The 22,173-nt window shown below is 41.7% G+C and overlaps 1 protein-coding gene across 1 annotated transcript in view; it reads left to right on the forward strand.

Moving 5' to 3' along the window:
- The window catches only part of camk4 (calcium/calmodulin-dependent protein kinase IV), a 114,680-nt gene that overhangs the window by 21,280 nt on the left and 71,227 nt on the right, over positions 1–22,173 (forward strand). The window contains exon 2 of the mRNA XM_072281055.1: positions 21,275–21,353. Coding sequence (XP_072137156.1) covers positions 21,275–21,353 — 79 coding nt within the window. The remainder of the gene's footprint in view (positions 1–21,274; positions 21,354–22,173) is intronic.

Genomic DNA, 22,173 nt, shown 5'->3' on the forward strand with positions numbered 1-22,173 from the left:
TACAGAACTGGCTTGCCCACAGAAGGCAAAGAGTGGTTGTAGACAGGTCATTTTCTGCATGGAGGCCGGTGACCAGTGGTATGCCTCAGGGATCTGTTTTCGGATCCCTTCTCTGTGATTTTTATAAATGACCTGGGTGAGGAAGTGGAGGGATGGGTTAGTAATTTTGTTGATGACACAAAGGTGGGGGTGTTGTGGATAGTGTGGAGGGCTGTCAGAGGTTACAACAGGACATTGATAGGATGCAAAACTGGGCTGAGAAGTTGCAGATGGAGTTCAACCTAGATAAGTGTGAGGTGGTTCATTTTGGTAGATCAAATATAATTAGATTAGATTAGATTCAACTTTATTGTCATTGTGCCAAGTACAGATATGAAGCCAATGAAGTGCGTTTAGCATCTGACTGGAAATGCAAAGAATAGTGTTATTTACAAAATAACTGCGAATAAAAAAAGTGCTACAGCACACAAATATAAAAGTACTGAGATAGTACAATATGGATGCAATACTGCTTAGTGCTGTGATGAGCGGTTCAGCAGTGTCACAGCCTCAGGGAAGAAGCTCTTCCTGTGCCTGCTGGTGCGGGAGCGGAGGCTCCTGTAGCACCTACCAGATGGGAGGAGAGTAAAAAGTCCATGGTTAGGGTGAGATAATGCTCTTCGCCCTGCCCAGGCAGTGTTTATGGTAGATGTTCTCAATGGTGGGCAGAATATAGTATTAATATAATGGCAGAATATAGTATTAGTGGTAAGACTCTTGGCAGTGTGGAGGTTCAGAGGGATCTTAGGATCCGAGCCCATAGGACACTCAAAGCTGCTGCGCAGGTTGACTCTGTTGTTAAGAAGGCATACGGTGCATTGGCCTTCATCAACCGTGGGATTGAGCTCAAGAGCTGAGAGGTAATGTTACAGCTATATAGGACCCTGGTCAGACCCCATTCGGAGTACTGTGCTCGGTTCTGGTCACCTCACTACAGGATGGATCTGGAAACTATAGAAAGGGTGCAGAGGAGATTTACAAGGATGTTGCCTGGATTGGGGGGCATGCCCTATGAGAATAGGTTGAGTGAACTTGGCCTTTTCTTCTTGGAGCGACGGAGGATGAGAGGTGACCTGATAGAGGTGTGTAAGATGATGAGAGGCATTGATCATGTGGATAGTCAGAGACTTTTTCCCAGGGCTGAAATGGCTAACACGAGAGGGCACAGCTTTAAGGTGCTTGGACATATGTACAGAGGAGATGTCAGGGGTAAGTTTTTTTACGCAGAGAGTGGTGAGTGGGTGGAATGGGCTGCCGGCGACAGTGGTGGAGGTGGATATGATAGGGTCTTTTCAGAGACTCCTGGATAGGTACGTGGAGCTTAGAAAAATAATGGGCTATGGGTAACCCTAGGTAATTTCTAAAGTAAGTACATGTTTGGCACAGCATTGTGGGCTGAAGGGTCTATATTGTAATGTAGGTTTTCTATATTTCATTTCAAGAGGACTAGAATATTAAAGCAAGAATGTAATGTTGAGACTTTATAAAGTGAGGCCTCACTTTGGAGTATTGTGAGCAGTTTTGGGCTGAAAGTGGAGAGGGTTCAAAGGAGATTCACAAAAATGGTTCCAGGATTAAATGGCTTGTCATATGAAGAGCGTTTGTTGACACTGGACCTGTTTTCACTGGAATTCAGAAGAATGAGGGGTGACCTAATTGAAACCTATTGAATGGTGAAAGGCCTTGATAGAGTGGATGTAGAGAGGATATTCCCTATGATGAGAGGATACAGCCTCTGTATAGAGAGGTGTCCTTTTTTGAACGGAGGTAAGGAGGAATTTGTTTAGCCAGAGAGTGGTGAATCTGTGGAATTCTTTGCCACGGGCAACTGTGGAGGCCAAGGCTCTATGAATATTTAAGGCAGAGGTTGATAGATTCTTGATTGGTCAGGGCATAAAGGGATACAGGGAGAAGGCTAGACATTGAGGCTGAGAGGAAAATTGGATCAGCCATGATGAAATAGCCAGCCTGCTCGATAGGCCAAATGACCTAATTGTGCTCCTTTTCCTTATGGTCTTATGGTCTAAAATGGGCTCAGTAATAAACGGCAGCTGGTAATGTTTGAGGCTTTCTTTCATGATTGGAAGCCTTCGCACCATGGCTCGTAACAAACTTGGCTCATTTGCTAACTCTGCTAACAGCCACCTTCAAAAATTAGCACACCCCTAGGGTTGGTATTATTCGAGTTCAACCAAACAGGAATATTGGAATGCTCTGAGGAAAGAATGAAAATTGTCATGAATGCTGGGTAAATACTGCCCCATGCAAAGTTATCATTTGCCAGGAATAACAGATCATACACTGGCACACAATTATAGTGGAAGTATATTTTCCAATATTTCAATTTTAACTAACAGTTAACGGAAAAAGAAAAGACAAAGGGTCCCTTACAGTTAAACCAGTTTAAATGAGCAGATAAATGTTGGAGCTTGTTTCTGTAGTAGTTGGGTGTATTGCTTTACTCACAGCACTGAACTCCAAACATGTTAAACTTCCCTCAGACAACATCACGAACAAACAGGCTAACTCAGAAGTATTGGCACTTCCTCCTTGAAACCATTCATCTGCACAAAGTACTCCCTGCGATGGGGTCTCCCATACAGGTGGGATCCTCCCAGCATCTTCCCTTGTGTTCTTCTCCATACTTCCTCACAAAGGACCCCAAACCAGAATACCGTCCTCCAGAAATCTGATCCTGCCATCTCTCTCAATTAGTATCCCACTGAGAAGAATATAACAACACTCCCAAAACAAACCTGACTGGCTAACACAACACTCTTTTGGACAAATAGCTCCTTATCTTTAGCCAAAGCCAAAACACTGGTCTATGAAGCTTAACTAACAGGACACACTGCTAAAATAAAAATCCCAGACATCCCACCCTGCAAAAACTCATTTCAGGGAGGTAGCATCCCCGCCCCCTGCAACCCCATATCCACCCCCCCCCCGGTCAACCTCCAAGTGTGTATGTAATACTTTGTTTAGTGATTTTGTCTAATCTGTAAACCAAGTTGGGTATATGCAGAAAATGTGACATTAAAATATGTGCTTATATTATCATGTTTATTTTTATTACAACTTTAAGCAAGTCTACAGGAAGTTTGGCCTCAACACGTAGGACAGGGGTCCCCAACCTTTTTTGCACCGTGTACCGATTTAATATTGACAGTATTCTTATGGACCGGCTGACCGGGGCGGTGGGGGGGGGGGGGGGTGGTAGTTGTTAATCACGACCGGAATATAGGTGATAAGTCATCTATTAGACACTTATAAGTGGCTAATACACTCAATTTTTTTTCTAAGAGGGTTTATCTAGCGAATTTAATATTAAGCACACAGTGCATATTTTCCTCGCATGAATATAGTGATGTCAATAGCATCATAACATGTTAAGTAACGTTTGGATATTAAACACACCGCATATTTTCCCGGATGAACATATAAAATCATTGCAACACACCAATATCGCTGAGTCAGTGGGAGCCCTGAGCTTGTTTTCTTGCAACAAGACGGTCCTATCGAGGGGTGATGGGAGACAGCGATACTCGAAGGGGGTTCCTTATGTCCAGTCTATTCCGCAATTTAGTTTTCGTTGCATTCATTGCAGAAAACTCTGCTTCGCAGCGATACGATGTTGGAAATGGAAGCAACGTTTTCAGTGCTTCCGTGGCTACCTCAGGATATTCAGCCTTGACCTTGATCCAGAATGCCGGCAGAGATGTTATGTCAAACATACTTTTCAGCCTGCCATCATTTGCAAGCTTGAGGAGTTGATCTTTCCGCGCTGACATGGATGACATGTGGGTAATGACCCCGCGAGCGCTCATTCAACAGTGGGCGTGACAGAGAATGAGGAAAGGTGCAGCTGACTCATATCGTTTCATATCACCAAATCATATCGTTTCCTCGCGGCCCGGTGGTTGGGAACCACTCTTAGCACGAAGAGAGACCAATCAGGATGCTCGCTCTCCCTCTCCCTTTCTTTCTCAAAATATCAATTTCCGTGATATTGTATATAATTTCCGGGCATCAGGGAGCCACTATCGATATGCGGGAGACTCCCGGAACTTCCAGGAGAGGTGGGATGTCTGAAATCCCTCACAGCATACCAGTAAAAATAAAATAATACATGTTCTTAATCAGGGCATTACAATATGAATATTAAGTTTGCAGATGACATAAGCGTTGGTGATAACGTTAATAGTAAGGAGGGAAGTCTAGACCACTGAATAATATTGATCACCAAGTAAGCTGGGCAGAGCATTGGCAGATAGAATTCAATCCTGATAAGTGCAAATATTTTGGGGGGCTTAATAATACTAGGTATAGATTGTGAATGATGAGCCCTTTGACAGTATTTTGGAAACAAGGAGTTACATCACTGTTCTGTAAGGCAGTGGTCCCCACCCTCCGGGCTGCGGACCGATACCGATCCGCGAAGCATGCAGGGGTACAGTGGTATCCAGAACGCACCCAGCACTTTTTTAAGAAAAAAGCCAAAGTAAGCAAGCTAATTAATTAGGTGCCGCCCAGCACGTAAATGTCGGCCCAGGTCAGAAACATCTTATTCACAACCTGGCAAAGAAAGAGAGGGGAGACTGCCGGTAAGGATGTTACAATGTATCTTTTTTTTATCAGGCTGCTGTGGTTTAAAAGTTGGAAGTGTATAAGTTGGGGCTACCCCAATCCATTCGTCAACGAAAGACGGGATCAAATGACCTAGATCATCAGACAGCGTCGCCTGGATGCAGTTCGATGATGATCTAGACGGCATCCTGGAAGTTGCCTTAGCAGTTCTAGTACACAGAAAGATCGACTCACAGCCATAGCATACAATCTAGCTAAGGAACGATTTGGTCCAATGGAGTGGAGGAGCCAGCCCGAGTTACCGCGGCAACCAAATAAGAGGGAAATGGAGGTTCGTCACTTGAGAGGCAAATTAAAGACGCTCAATAAGAGGTTTAAAACCAGCTCACCGGCCGAAAAAGAAGGTATCATGGACTTAACCAGCATATTGCGGGAAAAGCTGTGCAAACTCCGGAGGGCAGAACATCTACGACAGCAAAGAAGGAAGAAAGAGAAAAAGTGAGCACAGTTTGTGGGAAATCCGTTTAGCTTCACCAGGACTCTTCTCAGCCAACAAAAATCTGGTATACTATCCAGCTCGAAGCCAGAGGTAGAGGAGTTCCTGCGGGAGGCACACAGCGACCCACGGAGGGGTCAGGGGAGTTCCTGCGGGAGGCACACAGCGACCCACGGAGGGGTCAGGGGAGTTCCTGCGGGAGGCACACAGCGACCCACGGGGGGGTCAGGGGAGTTCCTGCGGGAGGCACACAGCGACCCACGGAGGGGTCAGGGGAGCTCCTGCGGGAGGCACACAGCGACCCACGGAGGGGTCAGGGACTAGGAACCAATCGGGCTGTGCACAGACCGGAAAATCCATCAATTGAGCTGAATGTGAAGGACCCTACATGGCAGGAAATCCAAGACATCATCTGGAGAGCTAAAGCATCAGCTGCCCCAGGACCCTATAAGGTGTATAAGAAATGCCCAAAACTACTTCGGAGGCTGTGGAAGGTAATGAGAAGGATCTGGGCCAAAGGTACTATTCCATCAAGTTGGAAATTGGCAGAGGGATGCTTTATTCCAAAGGAGGAGGATTCTTCCACAGTTGCCCTGTTTAGGACAATTTCTCTCCTAGATGTGGAATGTAAGATTTTCTTTTCTGTGCTCGCAAGAAGACTAACTTCTTACATGACGCAGAACCGCTATATCAACACATCCATTCAGAAAGGCGGTATTCCAGGCTTTTCAGGGTGTCTGGAACACACCTCAATGATTAGCCATTTGATCCGTGAAGCCAAACAGAAAAAAGGCAACCTAACAGTTGTCTGGTTAGACCTCGCGAATGTCTACAGGTCTATTCCACATGACCTCAACATGGAAGGACTTGACCACTACTACATCCCAGAGGCTATTCGAGACATGATCACCAGCTACCTAGGAGGATTCAAACTCAGATTTACATCAGCCTATTTCACAACTAGGTGGCAGGACCTCCAGAAGGGGATTCCAACAGGGTGCATCATCTCCCCCACCCTATAATGGGAATGAACCTGCTATTATCAGCAGCAGAAGATGTAACCCGCGGTCCGACGCTGGAGTCGGGTATTGTTCAGCCGGCTCTACGAGGGTTCATGGATGACATCACTATAACGACTGTGTCACATGTCCAAGCAAGATAGGTATTGGAAACCCTGAACAATGTAGCCACTTGGGCAAGGATGTCCTTCAAGGCCGAGAAGTCCAGGTGTATGGTGATCAGAAAGGGCAAGTTTAGCCTCAAAGTTCAGGGTGAGGTCATCCCTGCCATCGAAGGTAACCCGATAAAATGCTTGGGGAGGTGGTTTAATGTGTCACTGACAGATAGGGCCAATGTGACCAATGCTGTGAAGCAGACAGACGAGTGGCTGAAGAAGATCGACAAATCTGGACTTCCCGGTAAATTCAAGATCTGGCTGTACCAATACGGCCTTCTGCCCAGGCTTCTGTGGCTCTTCACACTTTATGAGTTCCCCATGACTGTCCTAGAGGGCATCGAGAGGAAAACCAACAAGCACCTGCGGAGATGGTTGGGAGTTCTCCCAAGCTTCTCTTCAGTGGACCTCTATATTCATTCTGGGCAACTGCAACTTCCCCTGTCATCTGTTGTGGAGGAATTCAAGGTGGCAAAATGCAGAGCCTTATGAAGCTTAAGAGATTCCAATGACATCTTGGTAAAGCAAGCAGGCATTACAACCAGATCTGGGCGCAAGTGGGCAGCCAACGCAGCTGTGGAGCAGCCAGTGTATTCCCTGAAGATGCGAGATATCATCGGCAATGCCTGCGTCGGGCAGCAAGGCCTCAGCTCAGTTCACTTTCAGCAGTGGGGAAATGCAAGCATAAGGGACAGGCGAGACATGGTACAGGCAGAAGTATGAATCCGTGAGGAAGAGAAGCGGATTTCAAAGGCAGTGGAACAAGGGTCTCAGGGTGCCTGGACAAAATGGGATCTGCCCAAGCGCAAGATCCCATGGGTAGAGTTATGGAGACTGGAGCCCTTCCGTATTTCCTTCCGTGTATGACACCCTTCCTTCGCCATTATATCTGTACACATGGGAGATGAGAGAGGACCCGAACTGTAATCTCTGTGGTCAAAAGGGGACACTGGCTCACATACTGTCCAGATGCAAAACAGCTCTAACTCAAGGATGGTATAGGTGGCGCCATGATAAGGTGCTTCTGGCTCTTGCTGACACACTAGAGTGGGAGAGATGCAAGAAGAGGACTGCTGGCACAGATTTGAGGGAAGCCATCACCTTCATCAAAGAGGGAGCCAGGTCTTTCGTAACCAAACAACCAAAGCCCATTCTGCTGCTAATGGCCAGGTCCTGGGAGATGAGGGTCGATGTAGGAAGGAGGCTGCAGTTCTCGGATGTGGTGCACACAACCCTACACCTGGACATTGTACTGTGGTCAACTGAAGACAGGAAAATAATTTTGGTTGAGCTGACTGTGCGGTGGGAGGAGGAATGGGAAGAGGCCCACAAGAGAAAGGCCTTGAAGTACCAGCCCTTAGTGCAGGAGTGTAAAGACAAAGGATGACAGAAATGGTTGTTCCCTGTGGAGATCAGCTGCAGAGGTTTCCCAGCCAAATCAGCATGGCGGTTGTTGTCAGCTCTGGGCCGGGACAAAAGGAGAAAAAAAACAAGCAGCTCGTAGGATGGGGAAGAGGCAGAACGAGCCTGTTGTTGGATTTGGAGTAGGCGAGAGGAGGGAAGCTGGAAGCCAGGAGCAGATGGGCAGTGATTTGGCCACCACTGCCGGCCCACCAACTGGAGAGTGTCATGGTTAAGGATCGAAACACTTTGTGAAGGTTGGGAACCACCTGATGACATCTGCTCCTGGCTGAAGGCTACGGTTACCTAAAAAGGTATCTGGAGAATGCACCCTAACAGGTGTATGTAACAAGTATAAGAGCTGTTGACAGGTGTGATCATGTGTTGAGTATATGAATATTAACTTATGGTGTTAATTGCAAAAGATTGTTATAGGCAAGTTATTGTGCTGATTGAAACAGTTTGAGTGAAGTTGATGACGGATGTTTTCAAATTTACAATAATCATCACCTAGAGATTATGAAACTTTTTTCTTTTTTTTAGATGTGATTTAGTGAACTAAGTGAAGCTGTCTATGCTACAAACTGATTTTCAATATTGTAACTTTAGAGTCCAAGATCACCCATCCTATAGGATATTACTTTTTGCTTTATTTCATTAATGTACAAGGGTTCTGAATATATTGTAAAATATAAAACAAGCTTGGAAGTGCTATCAAAACCTACTTAAAATAGATTTTTGGCAGTTAAATTTTCTTTCATTTCAAGATTAGGTTTTTTAACATATGAAGCAGAATCCACTAAAAAATCCTTCACTTCAAAATTCTTCATATATTCATTAAGATTTTCCACTTGACAGATCTTTTGTGGTAAGGGTTGCTAATGGCTGACAGACTTCCTTTTTATATTTTAAAACATCTTCAAAGAGTCCTCATATTTTCAGTTAATTCTTCCTGACACTTTTGCAATACACATGTCATTTTGAGTTCCTTAATCTTTACAAGGATGTTCTGTCATTATTGCATTTTGGTACGTTCTTAGCAACTTACCTAAAAGATTTCCTATGTGTGCTCAATCATATGATGGAAAATGTTTCTAGGGTAGAACTTCGGAGTGTAAGTAGAATTCAGATAATTGAAGACGTAAGCATAAGAACCTAAGACAAAAGAACATAAGAAATAGGAGCAGGAGTAGGCCATCTGGCCCCCTGAGCCTGCTCTGCATTCAATAAGATCATGGCTGATCTGGCCATGGACTCATCTCTACCTACCTGCCTTTTCCCCATAACCCTTAATCCCCCTGCTATGCAAACATTCCTCAACAATGTAATGCTATTAATTATGACTGGAGCACAAACCAACCAAAAAATGCAGTAAAATAGTTAACAGATCCTATTCCTCAGAAGATAGCTTCATTATTTGCATCTGAAGTAATAATCTTCTCATCCTTGTCTTCATTTCTTAAAAACTTCCCTTCTCATAACCTTCATCTATCACTTTCCTTACTTTCCTCACCTCCAATGTGCCCCCTTTTATTTAAAAATCAACTCATTCTTCCTTTTCTGTTTTCATCTTGTGTGTACCTCTCCATCCTAGTCAATTTAAAACCACCACCTCTTCACCTGAATTCTGGTCATGACCCTGACTCACTGAATGCAACATTATTCAGCACGAGGTGTTGCCTAGGTAACTAAAGCATTAGCATTAGGAAGTTTAGCATTCGCAGAATTTCACTAAGTTTACATTCTGTTGTTGCGGCTCTACAACTTAGTCATTTGCTTTATTATTAAGATAATAGAATACTATTAGTCTCATGTCTGTTTCTTCCTAAAATTCTGCATAAATTTGACAACTGTTTACCCAGTTGCACAATCAGTCAATTTTTCATCCTTAACTGTGGAAAGCTAGTTTGATATGTATTTTACACAACATGTAATTTCCCGGCTGCCCAATCTGAACAGCATGAAAATCAATGAATGTAACATCTGTTACATAGAACATGGAATAGTACAGCGCCAGAGCTATGTTCCATCCATTGTCAGTCTGAAGATGAGAAACCGTATAATCAGTGCTTTCTTACCCTTATTAGATAGCAGGGATGTGATCTGCTAACTTAAAAAAAGACAACTTTCTTGCTATTTCTACCCAAAAGTACAGAGATATTGAATGTCTGTTTGTGATCTTCAGCCACTGTAGCCTATCCATTTCACACATGGTCTTCTGCACACTACTGTTGTAACACATGACTATTTGAGTTATGGTACCTTCCTGTCAGCTTGAAGCAGTGGCCATTCTCTTCTGACCTCTCTCATTAACAATGTGTTTTTGACCACGGAACTGCTGCTCATTGATGTTTTGTTTATCATACCTTCCTCTGTAAACTCTAGAAGACTGTTGTGCATGGAAATCTCAGGAGATCAGCAGTTTCTGAGATGCTCAAACCACCTCGTCTGGCACCAAAAATCATCCTACGTTCAAAGTCATTTAGTTCACGTTTCTTCCCATTCTGATGTTTGGTCTGAATGACGACTGAACTTCTTGACCATGTCTGTATGCTTTTATGCATTGAATTACTGCCACATGATTGGCTGATTAGATATTTGTATTAACAAGCAGATGTACATTTGCACCTCACAAAGTGACCACTGAATGTACTGTCAGGGAAAGGCAGGACTTTGCCCCAAATTCAAAGGCAGGGTACATTTTCAAATTAGTATTTGTAACACAATGTTTTGTGATGGGAATGTATAGCTAGAGCTGACTTGTGAATAGCAGTATCCCAGCACAATTTCCAGTCTGTTAGACTTTGCAAAGTACTCTGATCTCTGCCTCAATTCCAAATATTCTCCATTTAGAAAAAGCCTTAAATGGAAACTTGGATTAATGAAGTCATGAAGTTGGTTCAGCATTTATACCAGTTTGTATTTGTGGGATGTGCACCTGAACCTGCATTGATAGAACTGAGTGACAGCACGAGTTAAATGCTGGCTTTATATCATTGAAATTCAATTCACACTATTGTGGGAAATAATGAAAAAGGGATATTGATTGAACACAAGTCACTTTCTGTTGACTGTGATTTGTAGGAAGTTATGTGCGGACCAAGAATAAAGCTGTTTTGTATAAAATGTTATCAATTATACTGACAAAGCTGGTGGCTAACAGCATCTATAGGATATGGTACAGAAGCAACTGGTCGGCCAATCTTTTTCCTGCTGTTTTTATGTGCCACTCAAACCTTCTCTCATTCCTTCCTTGCATCTATTCCTCTGTTCACTCTCCCTCACATGCTTGTCCATTCTCCTCTTAAATACACCCATACGATTTACAACAACAATAACTTTACTTCTACAATTCCATTTGGTAGTAAGTTCTACATTCTCACCACTCTTCAGGTAAAGACATTTCTTTGAATTCCTTACTGAATTTCTTGGTGACTGTCATTTATTGATGGCCTCTTTTGATGTTCACTAAAATTAGAAACATTCTCTCTGTTTCTGGCTGTGGTTCCCTCCTGTTTTAAGAAGACCTCTATCAACCCGGTACCCAAGGGAAACGAGGTAGCATGCCTTAACGACTGCCACCCAGTGCCTCTGACATCTCCCATCATGAAGTGCTTTGACAGGCTGGTTATAACATGCATCAACTCAGCCTTCCAGACAGTCTTGACCCACAGTAATTCACCTAGTACCAAAACAGATCTATGTGGATGCCATCCCCCAGGTCTTACACTCATCTCTGAAGCATCTGGGCGTAAAGACACCAACGTCAGACTGTTGTTTATTGACTACAGCTCTGCATTCAATACTGTAATTCCAGGCAAATTCATCACCAACCTCATGGCCCTGGGAATTAGTTCCTGCTTCTGCAACTGGATTCTTGACTTCTTGACCAAAAGACTGCAATTAGTAAGGATAGGCACATCTGCCATGGATACTCTAAACACTGGTGCTCCACAAGGTTGCATCCTCAGCCCCCTACTCTACACTCATGACTGTATGGCCAGATTCTGCTCTCACGCCATCTACAGTTTTCCAGATGGTATCACCACAATGAACCATATCTCAAATAAGGATTAGTTGGAGAATAGGAAGGAGATACAGAGCTTATTGACATGGTGTCATGACAATGACGTTTCCCACAAGGTCAATGAAACAAAAGAACTGGTCAGGTAGGAGGCAATGCAGATGTTTCTGGCGTTAAGGTTGAGAGCTTCCAGTGCCAATAGACTGTCCTGGTCCAACTGTACTTCTCACTGCCTCAGTAAAGCAGCCAGCGGAATCGAAGACCTCACCCACTCCGGACATTCTCTCCTCTCCTATCAGCAAGAAGATACAAAAGCCTGAAAGCATGTACCGCCAGGCTCAAGGAGAGGCCACTGTTATCAGACTCTTACATGGAATTCTTGTACAATATGGTGGACTCTTGACCTCACAATCTACCTCGTTGTGATCTTGCACTTTTGTCATTTACCTCCTGTACTGCACCGTTTTGTAAGTTTTTACTCTTCATTCTGCATTATTATTGTTTAACCTTATTCTAGCTCAAAGCACTGTGTAGTGATTCGATCTGGATTAATGGTATGCAAGACAAGCTTTTCACTGTGTCTTGGTTCATGTGATAATACTAAACTAATACCAATTCAGCATGCATTTGCTGGAGTTTAAGAGAATAAAGAGATCTCATTTAGAAAGTACAGACTTCCAACAGACTAAATCCGGGGAGGATGTCTTTGCTGGCTGAGAAGATCTAGAGTGATCAAGATTTGGGAGTAACACACATAAAAGTTGCTGGTGAATGCAGCAGGCCAGGCAGCATCTCTAGGAAGAGGTGCAGTCGACGTTTCAGGCCGAGACCCTTCGTCAGGACCCTGCTTGAATTTCCAGCATCTGCAGAATTCCTGTTGTTTAAGATTTGGGAGTAAGACATTTAGGACTGAGATGAGGAAAAATTCCTCCACTTGAGTGATGGTGCACCTTTGGAATTCTCCACCATAAAATCATGGAAGTCATGTGGCTTTGTGAAGATTAGAAACAGAATCAGTCTTCCAAAGAGAACTAGAGAGAATCTTGAAATAATATAACTTACAGGACTGATGATAAATCAGGCTGAATAAATTGTTTTGCAGAGAGTTGGCATGGACTCAATGGACTGAAAAATCTCCTGAGTTATAGTTATTTTGTAACTGCAGCGATAGTGAATGAGTCATATGCAGCTTTTAAATTTAGATTAATAAAACCATAGATATCGTATTCAAGTCGTGTGATAAAATAGATGATGGTAAATTAGTTTATTATTCTCACATGTTCTGAAGTACAGTGAAAAACTTTGTTTTGAATGCACTCCATACTTCATCATATCTGTACATTGAGGTAGTAAAAGGGAAAACAATAACAGAAAGTAGAGTAAAGTGTTACAGGAAAAGTGTAAGGCCATAATGTGGGAGGTTGGTTGCGAGGTCATGAGTCCATTCTTGTTGTACTAGAGGACCATTAAATAGTCTTATAAGGACAAATTAACCTACCAAACAGTACATCTTTAAACCGTGGGAGGAAACTGGAGCACTCGGGGGAACCCTCACAGTCAGACATCCCACCTCTCCCGGAAGTTCCGGGAGTCTCCCGCATATTAATAGTGGCTCCCTGATGCCTGCAAATTATATACAATATCATGGAAATCAATTTTTTTGAGAGCGAGCGAGAGAGAGACCACGAGAGAGAGAGCGTGAGAGATCACGAGAGAGGGAGGGAGAGAGAGAGCGTGAGAGATCACGAGAGAGGGAGGGAGAGAGAGAACGAGAAAACGAGAACATGCGCCATGGGAGAGTGTTCTAAAAAAAGACCACTCCAGACTACACTAAAGTGTACCCTGCCTAATAGGGGTCAAAATTAATGACAGTGTTGCTCGCTGCACTGTTTGCAACAGTGACTTTTCTATTGCCCATGGTGGGTTAAGACTGTAAAAGACGTGTTGAGGTGAGATTAACAGGTGTCATTTGTTCATTAGCATAGCTAACGTTATTTAAACTAGCTGGCTAGCTGCTAAGGAGCTACTCTATTGCACACATCTCACTTCTCCCGGAAGTTCTGGGAGTCCTCCGCAAATTGATGGTGCTACCTCCCTGAAATGAGTTTTTGCAGAGTGGGATGTCTGCACAGTTATAGGGAGAACGTCCAAACTTCTTACAGTCAGTGGCAGGAATTAAGCCTGGGTTGTCTGTACTGCAAAGCGTTGTGCTAACCACTGTGCAACTGTACCACCCTGTTTGGTGTGCAAGAGAGTGAGAGGTGACTTGATAGAGGTGTATATGATGATAAGATGCATAGATAGAGTGAACAGCGAGCAACTTTTTCCCAGGGAGGAAGAAGCTAATATGCAAGTGCATAATTTTAAGGTGATTGGAGGAAAGTATAGGTGGTTGTTGGAGGTAGGTTTCTTCCACACAGAGTGGGTAGGTGGAATGCGCTGCCAAGGCTGGTGTTAGAGTCAGTTACGCTGAGGATATTTAAGAGACTGGTAGATAGGCACATGAATGAAAGAAAAATGGAGGGCTATGTGGTAGGGAAGGATCAGATTGATTTTAGAGCAGGTTAAATGCCTGGCACTATGTTGTGGCCTGAATGGTCTGTACTATGCTGTTATATTTCACACTGATCAAGGATTATCTGCTTAATGAATGAAAAATTAATTTAGAATTGATACTCAGCTTTCTTTCACACAGGAGAATATTCACTTGGCTCTTCAGTGAAAATAGTTGAAATGAAGATGCTGTAATTGTTTAAGAAATGGTGGAATGAGGTCTGCAGTTGCATTTATGTTCTTTAGAATGATTAAATTTGTATCAACTATAATTTTCTTTTCTTGTAATCGGCTTGTGAGTCCACTGAAAATACCTCCAGTCTTGAATCATGATTTCAGATTGCTTTACTAAATTATGCCATACATTCCTCTGTTTGAAAGCATTCCCTATTTTTGAGGTCTTCATATTTTTAATTCCAAATTTGGCCCAACTAGTCTATGTTAATGGGATTTCATGACAGATGAGATAAATAATGAATATGTTCAGGAAGAGAATATTCATTTAAAGGTTAAGAAAAGAAATGCTTCTATTATTGATATTCTTACAGCTCTATGTGGTAAAATCAATGCTATATTCCCTTTCATGTGACATGTTAAGGCAGTGGAAAGTCACTGAAAACATTCAGCGGTTGCATTTTAATAGTGTTATCATATCAACAGAGTGATGGGCTCGGCAATAATTTATAGAACAAACACTAATTCTTTTTCTTTTTATTTCTCCTTGCATTGCTGTGAAAATGTGGTGTTGAAAGTGCCCCATCAGTTACTCAACTCCACCCATTTCCATCCATTTTGCATGATCAGATGAGAATTGAACTACCACTAAGAACCTGCTGCAGTTATGTCTGAGTCCAATATCAATTTGATCCCTTTTTGGAAAATTAGGTCACAATAAATGCTAAGTTTTGCTTTTGCATATTTAAATTATTATGTCCAGATTAGAGCAAGGTTAGTATGACTGACCCCATGTGAGATCTTTTATAGATTGCAGGGAATCTGAATTCTGTGCAGGTAGAGCTTTACATGAATATCTTTCAATTCATTTGTAACACAAGAGGAAAGCAGATTATTATAAAAATAAGGGAATCTATTAGCCATCACCAAGTTGATTTGTTTATAAATTGATATATTGATAAATAGATGTTCTAGCTGTTCTTCATTACACTTGGAAACATGAAAACAGTATTTCCAGATAAATCATAACCAACATGTCATTTATCCTAAATTATTTGATTGAATATTCTATTGCAAGTGAAGGATGCTAGTATGCCCTTGAATGCCGCATTGTCATCATTTTTCACCACATAGCAGATATCTGGATTTTTATATAATTCATTATTTAAATGTTCGTGTGATGAGACCATACTTGTAATGCACCCAACACATTAAACTTCTTGGTCTGGTACTGTGTTGTTAATAATAAATTGGTGGAGTCTGCCCAGCAGCCAGACTTGAGTAGCATAAGAAACACAGATCAAACAGAATAAAAACAAAATGTAAATGCTGGAAAAACAAAGAAGGTCAGTTAGCATCTGTGGAAGGAAAAACAGTTAAGAGTCATAGAGCACCACAGCACAGAAACAGGCCCATCTACTGTACCAGTGCAGAATTATTATTCTGTACCCTGGAACAGATGAGGTGAAGAGTCCCTCTCCTGAATGTTTTACAAGGGACCCTTCATCAGAATTGAGAAAGAAAAATACACACTCAGTGGTATACCTGTACACCTGCTCGTTAATACAAATATCTAATCAGCCAATCACTCACTGCATAAACGCATGCAGATGTGGCTAAGAGGTTCAGTTATTGTTCAGGTCAGACATTAGAATGGGGAAGGAATGTGAGCTAGTGATTGCTGGTGCCAGACGAGATGGCTTGAATATCTCAGAAACTGCTAATCTCCTGGAGTTTTCGCACACGACATTCTCCAGAGTTTACAGACAATGGTACTAAAAACATCCAGTGAATGACAGTTCTGTGGCCAAAACACCTTGTTTATGTGTGAGGTCAGAGGAGAAATAGCAGACTGGTTCAAGCTAACAGAAAGGTGACTAACTCAAATAAACATGGTTTACAATAGTGGTGTTCAAAAGATCAGCTGTGAATGCAGAACATATTGAATCTTTAAGTGGATGGGCTACAGCAACAGAAGAGCACATTGGATTCCATTCCTGTACACTGAGTGTATGTTGGTCTGTTTAACAGCAGAAGGTGCTTGGAGCAAAGGGAAGTTCTCTGATAGAGTGAAGCCATTTGGTAGGTGGGATCAGATTAATCTACTGTGGCTATGCGATTTATTGCTGATGTGGTTCTGGCATGTCTTATTGTCACACTATATCCAGTAGGAAAAGCAAAAAGGTGGCGGGCAGAATAAATAAAGAAGAAATTAGTGTGTGTTGTCTGGACACAATATCAAATTCCTGAACTTTAGATAATACCCTCCATCTTCCTCTGTGAGAACAATTTCTAATCGCCGTCATTTTTTTTCTTGTTATAGGACCTCCCACTGTTTTTGCTTGAGCTGCTGAGTGTTTTCAATTTTATGTTTACATTTCACATCTCACTTACGGAATGCTGCTTTTATGTTGATGGTAGTAGCCAGAAATCAGAGTTTCAGTTTTGGCACTCTGACATTGGGTGTCTTACTGCTGTGCAATTTGAAATATCAAATTGAAATTGACTTTGCATTGTAATTGAATTTGCTTGTATTTGAGGAGTTGATCATAGCTTAAATGATTGAGGAGTTGATCATAGCTTAAGTGTTAGCTTAAACCTAGCAATTATTGGCCTGTGAGTTTGATGTCAGTGGTGGGTAAATTGATGGAAAGTATTCCTAGAGATGGTATATATAAATATATAAATTTACATCGGTGGTGCGCAAGTGGAACAGGTCAAAAGCTTTAAGTTCCTCGGGGTCAATATCACAAATGACCCGACTTGATCCAACCAAGCAGAGTTCACTGCCAAGAAGGCCCACCAGCACCTTTACTTCCTGAGAAAACTAAAGAAATTTGGCCTGTCCCCTAAAACCCTCACTAATTTTTATAGATGCACCGTAGAAAGCATTCTTCTAGGGTGCGTAACAACCTGGTATGGAAGTTGTCCTGTCCAAGACCGAAAGAAGCTACAGAAGATCGTGACATCACACAAACCAATCTTCCGTCCTTGGACTCACTTTACACCGCACGCTGTCGGAGCAGTGCTGCCAGGATAATCAAGGACATGACCCACCCAGCCAACACACTTTTCGTCCCTCTTCCCTCCGGGAGAAGGCTCAGGAGCTTGAAGACTCGTACGGCCAGATTTGGGAACAGTTTCTTTCCAACTGTGATAAGACTGCTGAACGGATCCTGACCCGGATCTGGGCCATACCCTAAGTACCCTCCAAATATCCAGACCTGCCTCTCGGTTTTTTTGCACTACCTTACTTTCCATTTTTCTATTTTCTATTTATGAGTTATAATTTAAAATTTTAATATTTACTATCGATTTGTAATCCAGGGAGCGGGAAGCGCAGAAAAAAAAATCACTGTGATGATTGTACGTTCTAGTATCAATTGTTTGGCGACTATAAAGTATATAATTATCTGGATAGACAGGGTCTGATTAGGAACAGTTAACATGGAAAGTCATGCGTGGAAGGTCATGTTTGACAAATCTTATTGAATTTTTCGATGAGGTTACTAGGAAAGTTGACGAGGGTAAAGCGGTGGATGTTGTCTATATGGACTTCAGTAAGGCCTTTGACAAAGTTCCACATGGAAGGTTAGTTAGGAAGGTTCAATCGTTAGGCATTAATATCAAAGTAGTAAAATGGATTCAGCAGTGACTGGATGGGAGACGCCAGAGAGCAGTGGTGGATAACCGTGTGTCAGATTGGAGGATGGTGTGTAGTGGTGTGTCTCAGGGATCTGTACTGGGTCCAATGTTGTTTGTCATATATATTAATGATCTGGATGATGGGGTGGTAAATTGGATTAGTAAGTATGCAGATGATACTAAGATAGGTGGCGTTGTGGATAATGAAGTAGGTTTTCAAAGCTTGCAGAGAGATTTAGGCCAGTTAGAAGAGTGGGCTGAAAGATGGCAGAAGGAGTTTAATGCTGAAAAATGTGAGGTGCTACATTTTGGTAGGACTAATCAAAATAGGACATACATGGTAAATGGTAGGGCATTGAAGAATGCGGTGGAACAGAGGGATCTAAGAATAATGGTGCATAGTTCCCTGAAGGTGGAATCTCATGTGGATAGGGAGGTGAAGAAAGCTTTTGGTATGCTGGCCTTTATGAGTTTAGGAGTTGGGATGTAATGTTGAAATTGTATAAAGCTTTGGTGAGGACAAATTTGGAGTATTGTGTACAGTTCTGGTCACCGAATTATAGGAAAGATGTCAATAAAATTGAGAGAGTACAGAGGAGATTTACTAAAATGTTGCCTGGGTTTCATCTTCTAAGTTACAGAGAAAGGTTGAACAAGTTAGGTCTTTATTCTTTGGAGCATAGAAGGTTGAGGGGGGACTTGATAGAAGTGTTTAAAATTATGAGGAGGATTGATAGAGTTGAGGTGGATAAGCTTTTTCCATTGAGAATGGGGGAGATTCAAACAAGAGGACATGAGTTGACAGTTAAAGGGCAAAAGTTTAGAGGTAACATGAAGGGGAACTTCTTTACTCAGAGAGTGGTAGCTCTGTGGAACGAGCTTCCAGCAGAAGTGGTTGAGGCAGGTTTGATGTTGTCATTTAAAGTTAAGTTGGATAGCTATATGGACAGAAAAGGAATGGAGGGTTATGGGCTGAGTGCAAGTTGGTGGGACTAGGTGAGAGTAAGAGTTCGGCACGGACTAGAAGGGCCGAGATGGCCTGTTTCCGTGCTGTAATTGTTATATGTTTAAGTGTAAAATCGGAGCCTCCGGTTAAGTGTAAATTCATATCAAGATTGGAGTAAAACTTCACCAAGAGCAATGCTTCATTTTGGCATTGATGTTGAATGCAACATCTCTTCCACTGGGTGACCTCCCAACCTTATGAGTTGAAGTTTTCTCTCCGTCTCCAAATTAATGCAAACCTTTCATAACATTGAACCCTGTGAATGTGAAGTAAGATAATATGCAGTTAATTTAGTACTATGTGGATATTGAGATGAGTAAAATATTGTATGAATTTTATATCTTGCACAACGTGAAATGAATGCAAAAATTGTCCAGCATTATCCAATTTTTTCCACTCAATTTCTGTCCCCAATTTACTCATATATAATGCTGACTATAAATGTAGACTGAGATTAATTGAGTCCTTGTAACACATTAAGTACTTAGTCCTCTCCCACCTACCAAGCCCTGGCATTACTGTATTAGGATTTTGCTAGTGTTGCTGGATTCTGTCAAGCATAATCAACTTTTATCTACATTCCCCCCCCCCCCCAAAAAAAGCAGTCCACAGGTCAGCCCTGTGTTACAGCATTTCAGCTAATGGAAATTCACCCCTACAGAATTCAGGAGGAAGATTTGCACTCATGAAGCTTGTTTGTGGGGGAAAGAAGTAAATCAATAAACCCACTTTTTATGCACTCTTGTTTCTTGATTCAACTCATGCTGGCAACGTGCTTCGCATTTCAGAAAGTTAAAATATGGACTTTTCTAGGACTGCAACTCCCCAGAATGTGGGGTCATCTACAGATATAATAAACAATGGTGTTTTGACTTTCCAATAACATGCCATTATAGTAAAAATGATATCTTTTTTTATTTTACCAGCTTGATTAGTTAAATATAAGGAAATTTTACGTTCAGCTATTTGTTAGTGCACATGTATATTTTAAAGAAGTAATAAATTCTCATATAGTGCTAATAGCATGTCATTTTTTGACATGTGACGATCTTTGTTAATTTACAGAGTAACAGAAATTAGAATGTGTTATTTTTTTCTTTGGCATTAATACACTTGTCAACCCAGTTTATTGGTACAAGCAAAGCAATGAGTATGGAGAACATGAAGGTCATTTTGATTTTCAACAGATGTATTGAACATATGATAACACATTGCAGCCATTAAGGGTTAGACATACTGTATTCTAAGTATGTTGTTAACATTGTTTCTCGCAGTATGGCAAAAGTAAGCTTTCCCTACAAGCAACTGCCTTACCGAAATAAACAATTCTGTGGTGTTCAGGCAATTAAAATTGCCCCTTATAAATCTTGCATGTAGGAACTGTGTGATTTGTTTTCAAGATTATGCTAACATTCCTTGTATGCAAAACAATGAAAACACCAAAAAATTAATAGTATCCTTGTATTTAATTGCATTAGTAAATCATTTTGAGATATACATAAGAAATAGGAGCAGGAGTAGGCCATCGGCCCAGCCCGTTGAGCCTGCTCCACCTTTCAATAAGATCATGGCTGATCAGGCCATGGACTCATCTCCACATGCCTGCTTTCTCCCCATAACCCTTAATTCCCCTAATATGCAAAAATACAGTTAAGGTTTTTCAGAAGAACTTAAAACAATACACAAAGTGCTGGAGGAACTCAGTGGGTCATGCAGCCTCTCTGGAGACAAATGGGCAGTTAAAGTTTGTCTTTATCGGGAAAAAAAAATCCATAATGATTTTTAATGTTTTTGCAGTGTCTTCTAATATGCTAAAGAGCATTATGGGTGACTCATTAACAATAATATTTTCAGTCAGTAATGCCAGATTATCATCTTAGTAGTTGCAAGATAACTATATGCATTGTGTGGTTTCATTTCCAGATATTTAGTGAATATAGTCTCAAGTAATCAATTGTTAATTACAACAATGGCAAAAGAAAATATTAAAACAAAAAGCAGTTTTCTGTGAAAAATATTATCTATGGAATAAAATAATCTATAAAAGTAAACTCTGAAAGAACAGTTAATATAACTAATATTATCCTGACATATCCCTTTAATAATGAACACTAGATTTGTTGTATATTTTCAGTATAATATGTGGATGATTGAGACCGATGTTCTTTTTCCTAGGGGTGCCACATCAGTGGTGTTTCAATGCAGACAGAAGGGCACTGAGAAGTCTTATGCTGTGAAAATGCTGAAGAAAACAGTAAGTTTACTGTTTATAGATAATGGTTGATATATTTGTGAACCATAGAACCATAGAAACTACAGCACAGAAACAGGCCTTATGGCCCTTCTTGGCTGTGCCGAACCATTTTCTGCCTAGTCCCACTGACCTGCACACGGACCATATCCCTCCATACACCTCCCATCCATGTATCTGTCCAATTTATTCTTAAATGTTAAAAAAGAACCCATATTTACCATCTCGTCTGGCAGCTCATTCCATACTCCCACCACTCTCTATGTGAAGAAGCCCCCTCTAATGTTCCCTTTAAACTTTTCCCCCCTCACCCTTAACCCATGTCCTCTGGTTTTTTTTCTCCCCATGCCTCAGTGGAAAAAGCCTGCTTGCATTCACTCTATCTATACCCATCATAATTTTATATACCTCTATCAAATCTCCCCTCATTCTTCTACGCTCCAGGGAATAAAGTCCTAACCTATTCAACCTTTCTCTGTAACTCAGTTTCTCAAGCCCCGGCAACATCCTTGTAAACCTTCTCTGCACTTTTTCAACCTTATATCCTTCCTGTAATTTGGTGACCAAAACTGAACACAATACTCCAGATTCGGCCTCACCAATGCCTTATACAACCTCATCATAACATTCTAGCTCTTATACTCAATACTTTGATTAATAAAGGCCAATGTACCAAAAGCTCTCTTTACAACCCTATCTACCTGTGATGCTACTTTTAGGGAATTTTAGGATCCAATTTACCACATTATCATCCAGATCATTGATATAGATGACAAATAACAATGGACCCAGCACTGATCCCTGTGGCACACCACTAGTCACA

The sequence above is a fragment of the Mobula birostris genome, chromosome 17 (assembly GCF_030028105.1).
Source record: "Mobula birostris isolate sMobBir1 chromosome 17, sMobBir1.hap1, whole genome shotgun sequence".
NCBI lineage: Eukaryota > Metazoa > Chordata > Chondrichthyes > Myliobatiformes > Myliobatidae > Mobula > Mobula birostris.